The sequence below is a fragment of the Spinacia oleracea genome, chromosome 5 (genome assembly GCF_020520425.1).
Source record: "Spinacia oleracea cultivar Varoflay chromosome 5, BTI_SOV_V1, whole genome shotgun sequence".
Taxonomy (NCBI): Eukaryota; Viridiplantae; Streptophyta; class Magnoliopsida; order Caryophyllales; family Amaranthaceae; genus Spinacia; species Spinacia oleracea.
The window spans coordinates 45,490,765-45,511,654 of NC_079491.1; the positions used below are offsets into that span (position 1 = coordinate 45,490,765).

The 20,890-nt window shown below is 35.4% G+C and overlaps 1 protein-coding gene across 1 annotated transcript in view; it reads left to right on the top strand.

The window, feature by feature from the left end:
- The first annotated feature begins 8,566 nt into the window (after positions 1 to 8,566).
- LOC110804376 (glutathione reductase, chloroplastic-like) overlaps positions 8,567 to 20,890 on the top strand; it is a 31,664-nt gene continuing 19,340 nt past the window's right edge. The window contains exons 1-9 of the mRNA NM_001426488.1: positions 8,567 to 8,952; positions 9,090 to 9,154; positions 11,813 to 11,882; positions 12,328 to 12,399; positions 17,238 to 17,441; positions 18,958 to 19,031; positions 19,178 to 19,261; positions 19,691 to 19,778; positions 19,966 to 20,047. Coding sequence (NP_001413417.1) covers positions 8,803 to 8,952; positions 9,090 to 9,154; positions 11,813 to 11,882; positions 12,328 to 12,399; positions 17,238 to 17,441; positions 18,958 to 19,031; positions 19,178 to 19,261; positions 19,691 to 19,778; positions 19,966 to 20,047 — 889 coding nt within the window. The 5' untranslated portion in view covers positions 8,567 to 8,802. The remainder of the gene's footprint in view (positions 8,953 to 9,089; positions 9,155 to 11,812; positions 11,883 to 12,327; positions 12,400 to 17,237; positions 17,442 to 18,957; positions 19,032 to 19,177; positions 19,262 to 19,690; positions 19,779 to 19,965; positions 20,048 to 20,890) is intronic.

Consider the following 20,890-nt stretch of genomic DNA (forward strand, 5'->3'; position numbering starts at 1 on the left):
AGTTCACGTAATTTTAATTAATTTTAAAATTAATAATTTAAATTATTTTCTTGGATTTTAATTTTGAATATTGTAATTATAATAAATTTTATTTATTTATTTTACTAAAATTAAAATCATGAATTAATTTAAACACGACTGAAATTAAATTAAACTTTTGGATTCAATTATAAATTTATATGAGCTTTAAATTTTAATTAAATTTGTATGTTTCCGGTTAGACTAGAAATACATTTTTATGTTTAAAATTAGTAAAGCATATGAATTTATTGGTTTAAGTGGGAGCGTATTTTAGTCATAAACTCTTGATTGGGTCTACAAATCCTTAAGGTTAAAACAACTTGATTAGAATTAATAAGGACTGAATAATTGGTAGATTATTGGTGCCCTTGATTAATTGCTGCAAATGTTTACGTGATGCATAATGTGTTTTACTAACCAGCTATGTGGGCCATTCATGATAATGAATGGGTGAATGGTATATATTGTATATGTACTGTTTTGCAGGTTATGAAGTGACTAGTATGGCCCAAATAGGATAGAAAATATGGTATGCGTACCATTAATTTGAATGTAATTGGTCTAAAGTACCAAAGTTATTTTTCAATTCAAATATGGTCTGCGAACCATCAAATAGTTGTAATTAGTTATAGCTTATCCTATTTGAAGAAAATGGTGCCTCCCACGGAGATTTTCAAGACGGACTTTGAAGTCAAAGCTTCAAGATGAAGTCGGGCCATACTAGATCACATTTATCTTATGCATGTTTTAAGTTATTTATTGCTTTTAAATATGTCTTAAAATGCATGAGATCAAAAGCTTGATTATGTTGCATGATTAAGGATTTTAGTTCACTTAAAATCTAACCAACATAGTAAGAGCCTTAAGTTCCAAACTTAAAAATTGAGTTAAAAGGTGCCATGCCAAAATATACACTTGCTTGGATATCCTTTACATCAATCTAGTAATAGTTTTCGCTCAGCGAGGTGTTACTTATTGGTCCTAAAGGGGCAAGGTACACAAATAATTGTGAGTACATGTTAGTTTTGGTGAAACTCAACGATATAAGTAAGGAGTCCTTTTATGTCGTGGCAAAATCGATAGGTTTACCTAATAAGTTCTTAGACGTACCTATCAACCAAGAGTAGTTTCTAGACTATTAGCAAAAGGCTTTTGCTTACCTAAGATGTTCTAGGATTAAGTCGACAAACTGTGCTTAGTTCTTCAATGATTTTAGGATCTTGGAATCATTTTATTCACACCTGCCGGAACACATAACTTGAATAAAATGCTTAATAAACATTGAATTATGCATGTATGCTAGAATTTAAGTTTATTAAGAGAAACTGTGAATGGTTATTTATTTGTTTATTCTTTTCAATTGTAGTTTTTAATATGGCAAACAACAATTCATTCAACATTCGATCAATTCTCGAAAAGGAGAAGTTGAACGGGAAAAACTTCCTTGACTGGCAAAGGAACTTGCAAATAGTTCTTATGCAGGAAGAAAAGGAGTATGTCCTAGATGAGGCGATGCCCGAAGCTGCAGGCGACGGGGTCACTCAGGCAGCCCTCAATCGTTGGATTGATGCCAACAAGGATGTGAAATGTCTAATGCTCGCCACCATGAGTGCGGATCTGCAGAAAACGTTCATCAACTCAGATGCTTTCACAATCATCAGTGAGTTGAAGAACATGTTCCAAGATCTGGCTCGAGTCGAAAGATTCGAGACTCATAGGCAAATTCTTGAGACCAAACTTAAGAAAGGCGAGCCCGTAAGTCCACATGTTCTCAAAATGATTGGACTCATTGAGAATATGAGTCGGCTAGATCAGCAATTTTCTCAGGAAATGGCTATAGACACCATCCTCCATTCTCTTCATAGCGGGTATGATCAGTTCAAACTGAACTACAGTATGAATAGTCTGGACAAAACGCTCACTGAGCTTCACGGTATGCTGAAGACCGCTGAAAAGACGCTCAAAAGTGATAAGCAGGATGTGCTTATGGTGCGTGGGGGCAAGTTCAAGAAATCTGGAAAGAAGAGGAATGCTAAGAAAGGTGGCAACAAGGCCAGCCCAACTAAGCAAACTGGCGCCAAATCTGCAAAGAGGAAGGTCAGTCAACCCACTTCTGAATCCGAATGCTTCTACTGCAAGAAGAAGGGGCATTGGAAGAGAGATTGCTTGAAGCTAAAGGAAGATCAGAAGAACGGAACAGTCGTTCCATCTTCAGGTATTTTCGTTATAGACTGTATACTTGCTAATTCAACTTCTTGGGTATTAGATACAGGTTGTGGCTCACACTTATGTTCCAATCCACAGGGACTAAGAAGAAGTAGAAAGTTAAGCAAGGGTGAAGTCGACCTACGAGTGGGAAACGGAGCACGGATTGCTGCATTAGCTGTAGGAACTTACTATTTGTCGTTGCCCTCCGGGCTAGTTTTGGAACTGGAAGAATGTTTCCATGTTCCAAGTCTTACTAAAAACATCATTTCAGTTTCTTGCTTAGATGCTAAGGGATTTTCCTTTTTAATAAAAGACAATAGTTGTTCGTTTTATTTTAAAGAGATGTTTTATGGATCTGCTAGATTAGTCAATGGACTTTATTTATTAGATCACGACAAACAAGTATATAACATAAATACCAAAAAGGCCAAAAAGAATGATTCAGATCTCACCTATCTGTGGCATTGTCGATTAGGCCATATAAACTTGAAACGCTTGGAAAGTCTTCAAAAGGAAGGAATTCTAGAACCATTTGACTTAGAGGATTATGGTAAATGCGAATCATGTTTACTTGGCAAAATGACAAAGCAACCTTTCTCTAAAGTTGGAGAAAGAGCAAATGAACTATTGGGTTTAATCCATACAGATGTATGTGGACCAATGAGTACAAATGCTAGAGGTGGTTTCAGCTACTTTATCACTTTCACTGATGACTTCAGTAGGTATGGTTATGTCTACCTAATGAAGCATAAGTCTGAATCCTTTGACAAATTCAAGGAATTTCAGAGTGAAGTAGAGAATCAATTAGGCAAGAAGATTAAGGCACTGCGGTCTGATAGAGGCGGTGAATATCTGAGCTATGAATTTGATGACCATCTGAAAGAATGTGGAATTCTATCAGAGTTGACTCCTCCTGGAACACCACAATGGAACGGTGTGTCGGAACGGAGGAACAGAACCTTGCTAGACATGGTCAGGTCAATGATGGGTCAGGCCGAACTTCCATTAGAATTTTGGGGACATGCACTAAATACAGCTTCACTCACTATAAATAGAGCTCCGTCTAAAGCTGTCGAAAAGACTCCATACGAATTATGGTTTGGAAAGCCTCCAAATGTGTCTTTTCTTAAGATTTGGGGATGTGAAGTATACGTCAAACGATTAATTTCAGACAAACTTCATCCAAAATCTGACAAATGTATCCTTGTGGGCTATCCAAAGGAAACAAAGGGGTATTACTTCTACAATACATCTGAGAACAAGGTGTTTGTTGCTCGAGATGGTGTCTTTTTGGAGAAGGATCACATTTCCAAAATGACAAGTGGGAGAAAAGTAGACCTCGAAGAAATTCGAGTCGAACAACAAACTCTAGAGAATGCTCAAGATGACATTCAGGATGAAACTCAGAGATCTTTAGAAGAATCTGGTGAGAATCATGGTCAATCTAGAAATGTTACCCCGCGTAGATCGCAAAGATATAGATCTCAACCGGAAAGGTACTTAGGTATTTTGACAAACGAGAGCTATGACGTTCTATTACTTGAAAGTGATGAACCTGCGACTTACAAACAAGCTATGACGAGCCCTAGCTCCAAGCAATGGCAAGAAGCCATGCAATCTGAATTAGACTCCATGTCTGAAAACCAAGTATGGGATTTAGTCGATTTGCCAGATGGCTACCAAGCCATTGGAAGCAAATGGGTTTTCAAACTGAAAAAGGACAAGGATGGGAAACTTGAAGTTTTCAAAGCTAGATTGGTTGCAAAAGGTTACAGGCAAGTCCACGGTGTGGATTACGATGAAACCTTTTCACCAGTTGCAATGCTAAAGTCTATTCGGATAATGTTAGCAATCGCTGCATATTACGATTACGAAATATGGCAGATGGATGTCAAAACTGCTTTCTTAAACGGCGTTTTAACAGAAACTGTGTTTATGACACAGCCTGAAGGTTTTGAGGATCCAAAGAATGCTAAAAAGGTATGCAAGATAAAGAAGTCAATCTACGGATTGAAGCAGGCATCCAGGAGCTGGAATATACGTTTTGATGAAGCAGTCAGTGACTTTGGTTTCATCAAGAACGCAGACGAATCTTGTGTATACAAGAAGGTCAGTGGGAGCAAAATTGCTTTCCTAGTATTATATGTCGACGACATATTACTTATCGGAAATGACATTCCTATGTTGAACTCTGTCAAGATTTGGCTTGGGAAATGTTTTTCGATGAAGGATCTAGGAGAAGCACAGTACATATTGGGCATCAAGATTTACAGAGATAGATCTAAAAAGATGATTGGACTTAGTCAAAGCACTTATATCAATAAGGTGCTTGATAGGTTCAAGATGGCGGACTCCAAGCGAGGCTACCTACCCATGTCTCATGGAATGACTCTAAGCAAGACTCAGTGCCCAAAAACACTTGATGAGCGTAGACGAATGAATGGGATTCCATATGCATCATTGATTGGTTCAATAATGTATGCTATGATATGTACACGCCCGGATGTTGCGTATGCACTCAGTGCTACGAGCAGATACTAGTCAGACCCAGGAGAGGCGCATTGGACTGCTGCCAAGAATATTCTGAAGTACCTGAAAAGGCACAAAGATGACTTCCTGGTCTATGGTGGAGATGATGAATTAATTGTTAAAGGCTATACGGACGCAAGTTTCCAAACCGACAAAGATGATTTCAGATCACAGTCTGGGTTTGTCTTCTGCCTCAACGGAGGAGCAGTAAGCTGGAAAAGTGCTAAGCAAAGCACCATTGCGGATTCTACAACTGAAGCGGAGTACATTGCTGCACATGAAGCAGCAAAGGAAGCTATATGGCTAAGGAAGTTCATAGGTGAACTTGGTGTAGTCCCCTCCATTAAAGGACCAATAGCCCTGTATTGTGACAATAACGGAGCTATTGCACAGGCAAAAGAGCCTAGACACCACCAGAGAGTCAAGCATGTACTTCGTAGATTTCACCTTCTACGAGAGTTCGTTGAAAGAAAAGAAGTCGAGATAAGCAAAATTGGAACTGATGACAACATATCAGATCCATTAACTAAACCTCTGCCGCAGGCGAAGCACAACTCGCACACTGCAGCTATTGGAATCAAGCATATTGGAGAATGGCTTTGATGTCTCTGTTTAATGTTTTAAAGTTTTAGAGTTTAAATCTTTGTAAAACATTTTTGGTTAATCATTCACAATAAATGAAAAGAATTCATTTTTCCATTTAATTTGTGGTTTATTAAATGATGAGTCCCTTCAATTTGACGATATATTCAAGATAGACTGTCAGGACCAGTCCTGTGACTAAGAAATGTCTATCAAGTGAACTTGAATGTCAAAGGTTGAAAATGGTCCCTAGTCGGAGTTTTCTATAAAATTGGACGCATAGAAAACGTTAGACGATTAGAATGCAAGATGACTAGTAGTTCTGTTTCTTGAACTATGTGGACATGGCAATGTTATAATCATTTGCATAGATACTTACTTTGGGAAGACTAGTATCGGACAAGACCTATGAAACTTTACTGTAAGAGATGAAAGTCTGTCATAAGTAAATTTCATTAAATTATTAGACACTAAATACTCAATACCTGAGTGATTTGAGATTACTTGTTTGAGAACTGGTTGCTTTGACGTTGACCAACCGTCGCACCGTAAAAGGAGGCTATAAAGGCAACGCTCAGGTAATCACCTATCAAACGAAGTCTAATCTCAAGATCGCAAGATTGGGATTGTCCTCCCATAAATCGGGATGAGATGCTTAAAAGTTGTACAAGGCCACTCGGAGAGCTAGAAACTGTGAAATGCATGGCCGTGCTCGGATGAATCATAGGCTATGATTATCTGTTTATTTGATCAGTTGAACTCTGAAACCGAGAAACACCTCTGGACATAATAAGGATGACGACTCTTACCTTATGTTCAAGAGCAAGCATCGAGCGACAAAGGAATTAGGAAATGCACACTTGTCCCTAAGGACAAGTGGGAGACTGAAGGAAATAATGCCCTTGGTCCAAGTATGCATTCTATGTTAAGTCTAATAAATGCGGTTCAGTATTAATTAACAAGTTAATAATTCAGTGAGATCAAGTGAGCTGAATGCCTAGCTAGAGGCCGCTTCAGTTCAAGTGGAATTAATGATATTAATCCACAGCTTACTCTTGACTGAACCCGTAGGGTCACACAAATAGTACGTAAACGGATCAAGTATTTAATGGCATTAAATACTCTATCTATGGATATTCGGAATCGACGGATCTTGGTTTCAGTGGGAGCTGAGATCGTCACAGGCAAGAAATGAATACTCCGGAAACGATGATATTACCGGAAACGGAAATATGGATCGTATCGGAAATATAAATATTATCCAAGTCGTAGATGTTGCCGGAAACGGAAACATGGTACGTATCGGAAAATATTATCGGAAATGGAAATATTACCAGAATCGGAAATATTGCCGGAAACGGAAATATTGTCAGAATCGGAAATATTACCGGAATCGGAAAATAATTCCGGAAACGAAAATATTAAATATTTGTTCGAAACGGAAATTAATTCCGGAATCGGAAATGTTAAATATTGTTCGTATCGGAAATGAATTCCGGAATCGGAAATTTAATCGGAAGCGTATCGTACGAATAAGCATCGGACGAGGCCTGCCGGACGAGAACCCAGCACGAAGCCAGGCCATCGCCCAGCAAGCCAAGCGCGCCACACAAACAGCCACGCCAGGCCCAGCGCAAGGCCAGGCCCAGCAGGCCGTGGCAGCGCGCACAGCGCGCGCAGCGCGCGCGGGTGCTTGCGTGGGCTTGTGGCTCGCGCAGGCCTCGCTGCGTGGGCTGCTACTCGCACGCACGCATGGGCGGCCCATCGTGGCTGCCGTGTGTGTGTGCGTAAGTGTTTGTGTTCGTGCACGTTTCCTAAAACGTGCAGAGTTCGGTTAATGATTAAATTCCTAATTCTATTTGATAAATTAATTAAATTAGAGTTCTTGTAGGATTTTAGGTTTAATTAATTTGTATCTGAATAGGATTCCAATTCCCTTTCCATAACCCTATAAATATGTGGCCTGGGTTCACAATTTATAACGAGTTTCAAAGTATTCAAAGTGAGTTTTTGAGAGAAAAATTCAGCCACACATCTTGCTCAAAAGTGCCGAAAATTCTAGTACCTTAAGGGCGATTCTAGTTGGTCAATCTTAAGGCGGATCCGGACGTGCTGTGGACTATCTACGGAGGGACGACACTTGGAGTCCTAAAGACTTGTTCTTGCTCGGTTCGGGCGCAGCTAGGGAGGGCACGCAACAAAGAGTATGCATCTAAATTATGCTATATGATTATGTGTAAATAATATGTAATCCTGGGTTAATGGTTGTTTCCGCATGATTTATGTAATATCATATGTATCATAACCTAACATTATAAAAGCAAGGAAATATTAGGGTGTTACAAGTCTAGTCTAGTCTAGTTAAGTGTGGTTTCAAATTATTATGTTTTGGTTGTCCTTAAGTACGTTATTAGTATCATGTTAGGATTGTTCGTTTAATAGAATCATGTTAGGATTATTATTGATTTAGTATGTAGTACTCAGCTTTGCTGATTACGTGCTTTTGCTTGTGCATGTTGATCATGGCTATGCCTTATTGATCTTGTGATGACCCAATCTTTGGTGAGCAGTCTCTAGGGATCAATAAGCATTGTACACTGCAGGTTTGAAGATGATGCATCACTGGGGTTCGAGATCTGGAGAGATTTGTGTAGTCGTTATTTTATTTCATTTGAATTTGGTTTTGTTGAACTTGTTTTAATGGACTTGAATTCGATTTGAACTAATTAGGTCGACTTCGGTTTGTTGGTTTTGGTAGTTGACTTATTTAAATTATTAAAGTTATTTATTATGTTTTCCGCTGCAAATTTTGAATAAGCCGTTACGTTTTCACACGGGCGATAATACTTTGATAATTCTCTATGATTATATTTATAAAAAGGTTATTTTAGAAAAGGAGAATTGTCGGGGTGTTACATTAATAATCATCAAAGGAAAATAATGGTGTTTGCTTACAATCTCCCTAATTGCACAAAGTAACAGATGCAAGAGGAAGAAAGGGAAAAGAAACGGCTGAGTATATAATTCTTAAACTAATATTAGGGTTTATGGTATTTATAGGTACTTATATAATAGAATCCCATAACCAGTAAAATAGGGGTTTAAACTTACCAAAAAATATTAAAGACGCTAATTAAAACGAAAATAATTATATTTTGACTACAAAAATATATTTTATAAAATTATAAAATATAGGACTATTACACAAACGCCTCTAAAATTTATGTGAAATTATTTGAAACTTATTGAACCTGTAACTTATTTTTGTTTGATGTGAATAGAACATTTCACATGAGAACGAGTCCAAGAACCAAAATCAAACACCGCATCTGATTCTGAAGTGTTCACTATTAATAGCATCCCATCATCTTCATCGTCTCTCTTCCTCCTAAAATCTTCAGTTTGAATCTTCATTTTCTAACCTACTTTCCGTACTCGATAATCAAACTAGAAGGATCAACGATGGCGTCGAGAAAGATGCTAATTGGCGGGGAAGATAACCATTCTACTGTCGAAGATGACGCCGCGAATTACGATTTCGATTTGTTCGTTATCGGTGCCGGAAGCGGCGGTGTTCGTGCTGCTCGATTTTCTGCAAATTTGGGTGCTAAGGTTAATAATTATTGCTCCTTTAATTTCAATTTGAGATTAATCATATAACAGTTACCTTTTATTGGATTTTTGCTGTTTGATAATTGTTATTATGATTAGATTTTTTATTAAGTAACTTGAATGACTGATGTTTGAAGGTTGGAATTTGCGAGCTTCCATTTCATCCCATAAGTTCGGAGGTTATAGGAGGAGTTGGTGGAACGTAAGTGTTTTTTAAGTGACTTTTTTTTGTTACGTCATTTACATTTGAATTATGTAGGATTATGGCCTGCATTTGTCCAAATTGTTCTACTTTTGGTGAAGTGCTCATTCGAGCCGTACCAATGTGTTTGTAATGGGATATTTTTAAGTACTAATCAAAGGTTAAATTTGAGGGTTGCCCAGTCAATCCCCTTGATCGGCAAGTTAAGCATATCAAGTGGCAAAATCGTAAATAGAAGCACAAGAAAATGAAACTAAATTAAAACAAAAGGCAAAATAGAAAAAGTTAAGAAAATGACGGTGAAGATGCCGTAAGGTACAAAGTACAAAAGATGGAGAACAATGGTGGGAGTTCTGGAAAGAGTCGGTAGGTTGAAGACGATGTTGGTGAGTAGATCGTCTATCTTCCTCCAACAAAAAAGTAGATAAATGAGGTGGTTGAAGACTGTGGCGATTCAAGTAATTGTTGGAGTAGCATATTGCGGCAATCTGAAATAACAATTGTGGGAAATTGTATACAAGTTGGGATATATTATATTATTATAGAGAGAAACTGTATAAAACAAAGTTGTGACAATACACAATATGTTGTTAGTTCGTAAATGAGAGAAGAAAAAGTAAGAGAGGTGAGAGAGAAACAAACGAGAGAGATGAGAGAGCCATGGATGAAATAGACGAGAGAGGTGAGAGAAAATTAGAAGCCATTGATGAAATAAACGAGAGAGGTGAAAGAAACTCAAAAGTAGAAGCCATGGATGAAATATAGATGGGAGAGATAGACAATTTGATAAAACCACGTTAACTCCTCCAAAATTGATTTCCCTTCTGCCCATATTTTCTTGTTTATTACACCTTTGCCACTTGATTGACCTGTTTTCGCCTAAATGTATGGAACATTTTGAGATTCTAAGTGCAAGATATGAATATTAGGAAGTCAACTTTAGTAAAGTGTCCCTAGCCCTTGAGAGTTGAGTCTTTTTTTCTGTGATAGCCTTTTTAACGTACTCTTGCCTTTGAGCTTGATATGGAAAAAGGAGAAGTTTTTCAAGCCTTGTTATTAAGCTATGTTCCGATCGTCTTATTTTTCTTAACTTATAATACTTGAACTTACCTTATTTTATTGGAACTTCTCTCTTATTTTAACCTTGAGAAAAACTTACTTTGTCTGTACTTGTCTAAACGTAACTTATTTTTTTTCTTGAAATAAGTCTTAAGTCAAACAAGGCCTTATTGTTATATATGAATTTGTCCAAAGCTGCATTTTTGTGAAAATTATAGTCACTTTGGTAGTTTTCTCTTATGTTCTGTAAATCATTGTATTATCTCTATTATATAAAGGAAGAGGGGGGTGGGGACTTGGTGTCCAAGTAATTATTAAAATACCCTCTTTTTGTATAATTAAATTAAATTTGATTAGTTAAAAGTCTATTCAAACATTACTTATTAGTTGCATTTTAGGTTTTCGTACAATTTTGGCAACTATAATCAAATCATGGATTGTGATTGTAAGAGACTATACATGTATTGACTGGGGGATTATATACGGCATATTCACGGATAATAAATTGAGGAAAAGTTCTAATCACTGTAGTGAATTTTAAAGGAATTCCAATCAATGAAGTTAATCAAGAAAATTGGGGTCAGTGCAAAAAGTTGCTTTAAAAGAATAAAACAAAATTTAGACCCAAAATGAGTTAATTACATACGAATTACCGTTTTAATCTAACAAATCAACCCCGTTATTGCGTTGAAAATTATGCTGCTGCCGCCAAAAACAAAGCTTATCGTGCCGAAACATGTGAGTTTCTACATTTTAGTAACCTGAAACCAACCCCCCCCCCCCCCCCCCCCCCAGCCACCCCCTACTCTCTCTGTTTTCTGTGATGAAGGAGGAAGAAGAGAGGAGGGGAAATGGGGGGGGTCTTTGGGAGGAGACAATTGTGTGATAATAAACGTAGTACTTTCATGGGTATTACCTCCACGGTTGAAGAGTTTAATTCTTACAATGTTGGTTATGTGTTGCATACCGATTCGGCGGAGGAGTGCATGTGGTTAAGCAAGCACATCTCGATCAAAATAAATAAGTGTCTGAGTGAACACTATGCAGTATTTTATATGTTTATTTTCTTAACGTTGGTATTACATTGTTGCACTATTTATATGTTTGCTAAAGATAGATGATGTGAAATTTTGTTTAGTAGAACTTTTTGATTAATTTTTCTTACTTAAAATTTTAGGTTATTCGATACAATTTGACATTTCAATTTATCTTTGCACGCATCGCATTTATATAAGACTAGTGTAATATAATCTGTGTGAAATTTCATTTTCATTGGCAAACATGTGTCTCACTTGGCCTAGCCGAGTGTCTTTCTCTCTTACCTTATGCTTAGTATTAGGAGGCTTATCATCATAGTGGGCCTTGTATCTTTTTTACTTTAAAGTTTCAAAATGCTGGACCACTTTGCTTTGATACTTGTAGCCTTGCTATGGCTGCTGTGCATGTATTTTGATGGATACTAAAAATATTGATGGCTAGATGGATACTAGATTACTAGGTTATTGCCCAATTTGACTTGTTATTGTTATTATTGTTGTTGTTGTGTTCTTTTTCAATCTAAATATGGGTTTTATTTCTTGCATCTTTTGTTATCTCCAGATGTGTAATTCGCGGGTGTGTTCCCAAAAAGATTTTGGTGTATGGAGCCTCTTTTGGTGGTGAACTTGAGGTGAGTTTGTGTCTCAAGTTATTTAATCTGTTTTGATGGTTGATGAGTTTGTAATTCTGGAAATAAATCACAAATTAACAGTTCCAAAAGATGTCAGGAGTAGTAATCATCTATTAGTGGATAGTTTAAGTTAGGGGTAATTTTAAGTTAATGTTTCTAAATGTTTTGAGCCTATTTTAAAAGTGATATATATGTATCTGATTCGCTTTCAATTTTTTTTTGAGGCTGCAACTTGCAAGAGATGTTAGGCTACATATGGCCCTTTGAATATTTTGATATTATCCAATGACATTTTCTCAACCTCTTTTCTTTCCCTTAATTGTTTGTGGGTTCTTTTTGCTAGCTTCAATAGTGTCTTATAAGTGCGAGTAGTTCTTTACTTTTGGATGTATGGCCTCCCAAGCTTCTGTACATATTCATTACCGTTGTGATTTTGGGTTTATAGGATGCAAAAAATTATGGTTGGGAGTTGAATGAGAAGATTGATTTCAACTGGAAAAAGCTGTTGCAAAAGAAGGTCAGTAGGTCTTGAAGTCTTTTCTAATGGGATTTTAATTCCTTTCTGTTATTTAAGTTTTTACATTGTCGCAACATATGTGTCTCCTTGAAGCTAATCTTTGCTACAATTGTATTAAATGCTTATTTACTTATGAGTCGATGCCCGTGCTAAGGTATGAAATGTTTGAAAGATAAGTGTATGTAAAGAATGAAATTTCACATTTATTTTTAAAACCCAATAAGTATTTGTCATTTTTGGATGTATTGTTGATCAGATTTAATAAGTTTAAGTTCCGAACCTAATTTAATTTTATGTAGCCCTTTGTGTAAATATAAATGTTCGCCTTTGATGGGTATGCCTAAGAGAGTACAACCTTCCTTTTATATCAAGAATTATGACGTCATGTATACAATTTTTTTTTGATATGAGCATGAAGAAGTTATACACTTTCTCTACCCTCAGTATTGTTTTTGTTCTAATCTTATATACTTGGTATATTGCACAAAATATAGTAAACGCAAAGTAGGTGACTGAGAGAATAGATCAACCATTCATTGGGGGGTACGATTTGGGCCAACAAGGGAAAGAGAGGACCAAAGTGATGGGTGGGTTTATTTATTATAAGAGTGGGAGATCTCATCCTTGAAAAAAGTTACAAGGGGTGACTAATGGAAAATGTAGGGACAAAAATATAAAATAAACCCTAGTAAGAAAGATTTAAAGTAGGTAAGTTATAAAATTATATCCTATCCTAATAAGGAAAACATGTAAGATATAGAGGGAGTACATATTAGAAATTAACTTTTTTAATATATAGTAGTATAAAGAATAGAATAATTAATAGTAATAATTATATGAAAACAACCTCCAAATATCATACTTTTTAGAAACTTGGATATATGGGAAAAACAAAATTCCAAGTCGGAGGCATCTACTTAATGTTTGGTGATTTAAACATTTTTTACCCCAAGCTGCTGTCAAAAGAAAATCTATACTTTTAAGTATTTTAACACCAATTATCTTGTCATGCTGGTTTGGAGTAAGAACTAGCATGAAAGTTGTTTTTTCTTAAACACCATGCAATAATTGAAATATGTTTAATACTGAAAGCGACCTACTCCCTCTGTATTTTTTAGGACTCACATGTTGACTGACACAAATAAGGAAGGTAAATTGATTTTCTTATAATAATGATGCAAGTGGTGGATGTGTGAGTTCTTTATTATAATTATTTAATAGTGAGTGAATAATTTATTGTGAGAAATGATGATGTGAGTATGTGAGGGGCCATGGTAGAGAGATAAATAATAATCAATGGGGGGAGTGGGAAACTTGGGTGTAATATTTTAATGTAGAAGTTACCAAAAATGGAAATATAGCTCATAAAAATATACGGCCGTAAATGTTATATGTAAATTCAAAAACAAATATGGCTGGAGTAATGTTTTTAATCTTTCTCTCATTTTTATTCGAGACTTTTACACTAATATTACTATTTACCGAGTAATATTTTAATAATATTTTAAACAGAACCTTAAATGCCATCTATTACACTCTTGAGCCCCCTACTCTAATTATCTTTTGAACCGAAAAATATAATATATGAAGATATTAGCAATATTATGCACCTTTCTCTCTTCCCCTTCCCTTAACCCATGAGTTATTATATGGTGATATTTGTGATTTAATTAACTTTTATGATGAAATGATTTGTTCAGTAAGCTAATACTTCGTATAACATATCGTTCGAAATTGAAAAAGGTTGCTTGTATTCTCTTGCATCAAGAAATCTTGCTCAAAACAAAATTCTCATTTCACCAGGGTTGCGTTTGGCGTAAATGTTGTGTTGGAAATTGATTTCCCCTTTTTCTATCATTTTTACATTGTTTGTTTTGAAAAGGGTTGGAAAACAATTTTCCGATGATAGAAGAAACACTCTAAGGGTGGAAAACATTTTTCATTTGAAAGGAAGGAAAACACTTTTCCTCCTTATCTCCCTCCTCTCTCTTACCATCAACCCTCACCTTTCCATTCCCATTTTACTTTTGTCTATGATTTTTCTTGTAAAGAACCAAACAAATGAAAACTAGGAAAAATATTTTCCATCAAACTAAACATAGCCATAAATGATCAAATTTCGTATCTCTTCTGTTTGCCCAATAACTAAATTTTATTACTATGTCAATTGAAAATGGCAGTGCCGTCTTAATATTTTTGGGGCCCCTGTGCCGATTGTAAAATTAGGCCCCAAAATATGAATGTTAGAACAATTAAAGAAATGTATATTATATTTATTATAATAAAAAAATAATTATAGTTATAATTATATGTGATCAATCCTTCATTCACCAAAAATATAACAAGTTAATACATATTCCAGACTCCCCTTCTTTATTTGGAGTATTTTATTTCTTCAAAAAAAGCATTAACTATGTTTTTTTGGAAAATTTGGTAATATTAATCAAACCTTAGGCCGATTTTCTTTGATTAAGCCCACCTACGACATATTTTTTTAATAATCACACCTTTACTACCCAACGACTTTTATTGGGCCCAACAGGTCATACCTGTTGTAGGCGGTAATATGTCCCTACGTGGCAATACTCTCTCTCTTCTCCCTCGATGTATTCAGTCATCATCATCAATTCATCACCATCTCGTTGACTTTTTCACCGGTTATCGGTCACTTAAGCCTAATAAAAGTTGTTAGGGTAGTAAAGGTGGGATTATTAAAAAATATGTCGTAGGTGAGCTTAATAAAAAAAATCGCCCAAAGGTTGGATTAACATTACCAAATTTTGTATTACTACAAAAAGAAAATTGGCAAGGTTGAAAGAGAAAATACAAAGTTTTAATGGAAGCTGGGAGCCCGAGAGTTAAAAAAATAGAAATGGGTTGAAAAGAGAAAGAGAAGAAGTGTCATTAATTCCAATTCCCAAGAGGATAATGGTCAATGATTGTGAGATACTTCATTTGTTTGCATTGAATTCAGAGTATAATGATGACAACAAAGAAAATAGAACGGCTTTTAAGCATTTAGGGCCCTCCAAAATGAGGGGGCCTTGTGTTGGTGGGCTCCTTGCACACCCTTGTCAACGGGCCTGGAAAATGGCAGGCTATGCATTGCACAGGCTCATAACTAGTGTTATGCATATCTTATGCACAATTTTATCTGTTGTTGTTAAGATTGCATATGGATTCTTGTATATTTATTCTTTTTTTCCCTTGCAAAGTATAATGCTTATATGTTTTTAACAAGTGGGTTAATTACCTAATTTCACACATTGTTTTGGTCACGCCTCTTCTTCTTTGCTTCAGCAACTGTTTGTCCATGTTGGTTGTCACTATCTTGAGAAAGTCTGTTTTGATAAAGGTTTTATCATTAGACTATATTAGAAGTTACTGTTTTATTAAACTTGAATACGGATACATTCAAAGTCTACTAAAAAATGATGGCTAGTGATTTTTTTTCCTCAATAACAAACTGAGATATTTTTAGTAATTCAAATATATACCTTCTTTGCCCCAACTCCATGTTAATGTACCATAAAAGGTTATCCCAACTGTAAGTTAACTTTCTAAATTAATACTTTTTTTTTTCTACATCTATTAACTTTATACTAAAACACACACCAGGAATGACACATGTCACTTCTAGGTGCAATTTTTTTCCCGCCAATAGCCTATTTCCTAAAATATACTTCCTCCGTTTCAAAAAAATTGCAACACTTTAATTAGCCCGTTTGTCGAGACACAATTTTGACCGTAAATATCTCTAATCATACTTCTTTGATTTAATCTTAAAATTTAATATTATGAAAATATACAATGAAATCAATCCACCAACATTTTACTTATGGTATTTGGTTTTAGTAATTTAGTAAAAACTTATGGTCAAAGTTAGTAAATAAATAGTGGTAAAATTGAAAGTGTTGCAATTTTTTTGAAACGGAGGAAGTATCTACTTTATTTATTTTCTATCAGTTTTTATAAATGGTATACTTCGTATATGAAAAAAAATATTGGATTACAGAATATGACAATAAATACCATATAATAACTTGTTCAAAATTATTTTCGAAATATTTTTGTCAAATCGAATATCAATAAATAGAAAATAATTTACTCAATATTTTGATCAAATTAGCATATTATGCATATAAAATATGTAATCGTATTAGGACGAAAATTTCATATTAGATGATTAAATGAAATGTTCAAGATTTATTAATTATGCATTAGCTTTAGGGGAGAAACATTTTATAAAAAATATGGTAAAATAATAATCTAGTTTTCCTTAAAGTTGGGACCTACACCCACCTTTTTCTTTGTACCATTTCTCCCTCCTTAATTGCATTGCCCCAAGAAATGTTAACTTGAATCTAGGACGCAGGGAGTATTAGACAAGTTGCGTTTTAAAATTTTACGACGATAGCAGTTCGCTTAATTCTCATCACTCCTAGTCCTACATGGCCATTATATTAAGAGATTTGGCAACAGGACTGATCTAGTGACGTATTCTCCTTTTTTGTATGTCCATCATTCATGTTGTTATGATTCCTGATATGATAGTGGATTTCACATTGTATGGCTGTGGTGTATAGATGGTAGCCTGTTTTCAACATGAAGTTTCGAAATTCCGTGTTTTTTAGGCCAGGTTGACTGGAGGTATATTAGGTCGGATTTGCTTAGTTATCAAATGGCATTGTTCTTTGTTGGACAAAACTTGTCATAGTTTGCGTGGGCCTTAGGTCTATATTTTGTTGTTAATCCTCTCCTAATCCTGACATTAATTTGTATAATAAAAATCTTCTTTGCTACTAATTTAAGTTCCATTTTTTTTTCCTTATATGCAGACAGATGAGATTATCAGACTCAATAACATTTACAAACGGTTGCTGTCAAATGCTGGGGTCAAACTATACGAAGGCGAGGGAAAGATAGTTGGTCCTAATGAGGTCCAAGTGACGCAGCTAGATGGTACAAAGTTGTCATACTCAGCAAAACATATATTGATTGCAACAGGAAGCCGGGCGCAACGTCCCAATATTCCTGGGCAGGTTGTCTCATTTTCTCTCTGTTTCAAACTGTATTTAACTTATCCTGTGCCCTTTTTTATGGTATGAACCAGCCAGCTTTGTCTCTATTATTGGTTTAGTTGAGTGCTCAGTTATCGGTTACAAACTAATTATAAGTTGCATGAATATAAACTTCACCGAGGATCAACTTGGCTTTGTTCTTTGGACCAAAGGGTCTGGCTTTTTAGTTGTTGTATTATTACTCATCGTTGATGAACTTGTTAGTGCTATACTATGTGAAACATACTCCTTAGAATTGAGATTCACACCAAGGGTCTGTTCTGTTTCCTATAAGTTATTTTCTAGAAAATGTTTTTAAAGGAACTACGAGGGTGTTAAGACTTACGCCACCAATTTCAAGAAGTGTCTTGTCAGAAATAGAAACACTTCTACCATGTTTGACCCATTATTTGTTCTGTTTTTTGTTTGTAAAATATTCAAAGTGGCCTACATATTCTAGAGTATTAAAATATAATTTAATTGTAACTTAACAATGTACAATGAGGTATGGTAAAGCGTGCTTAAAGCACACTGAAGCGCTTCATAGTCCTAGATTAAGCGTTTTGGAAGAAGCGCATCGAAGCGTGTGAAATGTGCTTTTTTGCGCTTCATTGAAATTATTTTTTCTGTTTTTATTTTATGTTGAAATCTTGTTTTTATTTTATGTTGTTACTGTGTTATGAACCACATCCTATTAATTCTTAACAATAGAAAGTGGGCCAAGAGTTCAAAAGAAAAGGAAAAAGCTGAAAAGAAGACAGCACCGGTGATGTTTTATTTTTTATTTTTTATCCCTAGTGGATAGTGCATGAAAAACACTGTTATATTTTTTATGTTTGTTAAAATAAAGGCTAATAAGGAACCAAATCTGATGTTCATATATTTTTTACGGTTTAAATACTCTATTTTAGTCGGACATATATGCATAATAGTAACGAAATCTTTAATTTTTAAAAAGTGCTCTTAGGCCCTAGGACTCCTTTTTTTTTTATTTTTTGTTAATACACTGTGTACAACATAGCAACAATCAAATCCAGAAGCTTGCCACATTGTCGTAGGTCCTACTTTGATGCTTCTTATCTAGATCAAATTTGTTATCTTACCCCATTCATCCGTGGGAAGATTTTGTAGTAGCCAAGGAAGACTGGGGTAAGATAACCAGTTTGATGTTACGGGCATTTTGACTATTTCTCTATGAACTGTACCAATTTCCATTAAATTGATGGTTAAAACTTGAACTTTCAAACCATGAAGCTTCAGGGCTTAGCTTGGTATCCCTTTCCGTGTCGTCGTGACTTTTTTACGCTTGGGGATTGACATGCGTAGGTAGATACCACATGGTGAGGTTGTACAGTGGGCAGTGCCTTTTAAAATTATAGTTTATGTAAAGGTAACAAGTCATTTGTAGCGGCATCTTAGCTTGAATGAGATGTTTTGTTGATCTACTGATTTTGAGCTGTATAATTTGCTGCTTACACGATCTATTATGACCTCCTAGGAATTGGCCATAACTTCTGACGAGGCTTTAAGTTTGGAGGAATTTCCCAAACGCGTTGTCATACTTGGAGGAGGGTAAGTAAAATTTCTTAATGGTCTAATACTCTTACGTCCTATGGGTGGTACAACGGTCTCATCCTCCTGTTTCTTTATGACTTATTTTTCTCATATATGTTAGACTTAATGATAATATGCTTTTACGTTTTCATTATTTGCTATAGGTACATATCTGTTGAATTTGCTTCTATATGGCGTGGGATGGGTGCCGATGTGAATCTTTGCTTCAGAAAGGAACTTCCTTTGAGGTACTTGAAAGACTTATATTCTGGTTTTATTCTTGAGGTTGAAATGTTTGATGTTAAAGCTAAAGCTTCCTATTGTGTCTTACCAAAGTAAAAGGGAGGCTATCTTGTATAAAAGCCTATGTAGCACACAATGGAAGGTAGCGTGTCGGAAATTGGTCACTTAAGTGCAAGCAAAATGTGCTTAAAACACCTTTGACCTTTCCCATTTATATTTTTTTTAGTGAGAAAAAGGGTGTCGATTAGGAGGAGAGTTTGTGGGTGAAATCTCTAAACGGGAGAATTACTGTATTTTGCTCTCTTTTATTTCAAATTTATATAAATTAGTTATACATGCTCAACAAAAGACTAGCACCTTTTTTTTCTTTTTCGTTGAGCCTTAATTATAATTTTTTCTTGAATATGGTAGTATTTTGTTTGATGGATATGCAGAGGCTTTGATGATGAAATGAGGGCTGCAGTCGCTAGAAATCTGGAAGGTCGGGGAGTTAATGTGCATCCAAGGACAACGCTGACAGAGGTTGGTTTACTTATCAGTAGTTTTATGATAATTTATTTTTTTAGTGTGAGCTATCATGCTGCATCTTCTCAGTTAATTGTGTGATCTTGTAAATTGTAATTCTATCAAACATTGGTCTAATGAATCTAATCACTCTGACAAAAATGCTCTAACACTTTCTTCATCTTTTATTGTTGGGTCTGTGCAGCTGGTAAAAACTGATGGCGGTGTTGTAGCTCGTACCGATCATGGGGAAGAGATTGAAGCAGATGTTGTACTCTTTGCTACTGGTAAGTTTTCAAACCCTCTCACTTGTATGAGTTTATGTACTTGCTTCGTTCCTACCATTTGGATTTTTACACTATCCACACTAGATCTTTGGTCATTATTTGTGATTCATACGTAAGAAAAAATATAGTCATGTGGTATCTTGTTTGATTCGTATGGATGTATATTTTCTAACAATTAACTTTTTATAATTTTTACTTATACATAATTCGAATATTCAAGATATTAAGAGTCAAAGTCATGTGTTGGAGAACATAAAGTCAACCATGGTGCAATATTAGGAACGGGGTTTGTGGCTGAAGTTCTATGAAATAGTCAAAGTTATCATAGTTACTGTTGAATACCCCAGAGACAACTGTTGTATTTCGACCCTAGTATTTATTCCATTTATTAGGAATGTTTTGAATGATGCTAAGTTAGTTAAAGTAATTTAATTATATTCCTCTCATGCATAAGTTCAGAAATTGGATGGTCGTACTATTGTAGTAGGTGATTCTCTCCAATTATATATTACTAGGAGCTAAAGTTGGACGCATATTGCATCATTTCATAATCTTTTGCACTAGTGTTATGGAGTACTGTTGTTTTTCTTATTGAACCAAGATCTATTTAAAATTTAATTCTCACAAGCTCTTAAAAAATAATTATGCTTTATGCTTAAGGAGAGTGGAAGAAGTGTGAACTGTGGAGGGTATAACCTCCCCTCATCAAGGTTTTAAGCTCCATTTTCGAGGGTTTTGTATAGCTGGATTCAAATATTAGGCTCTCGAGACTTGACTGCTTTCCCCCAAAAATGGCAGTTCCACCATCAGGGCCCAGCAGCATAATTCCGGATTTGAAGTGAT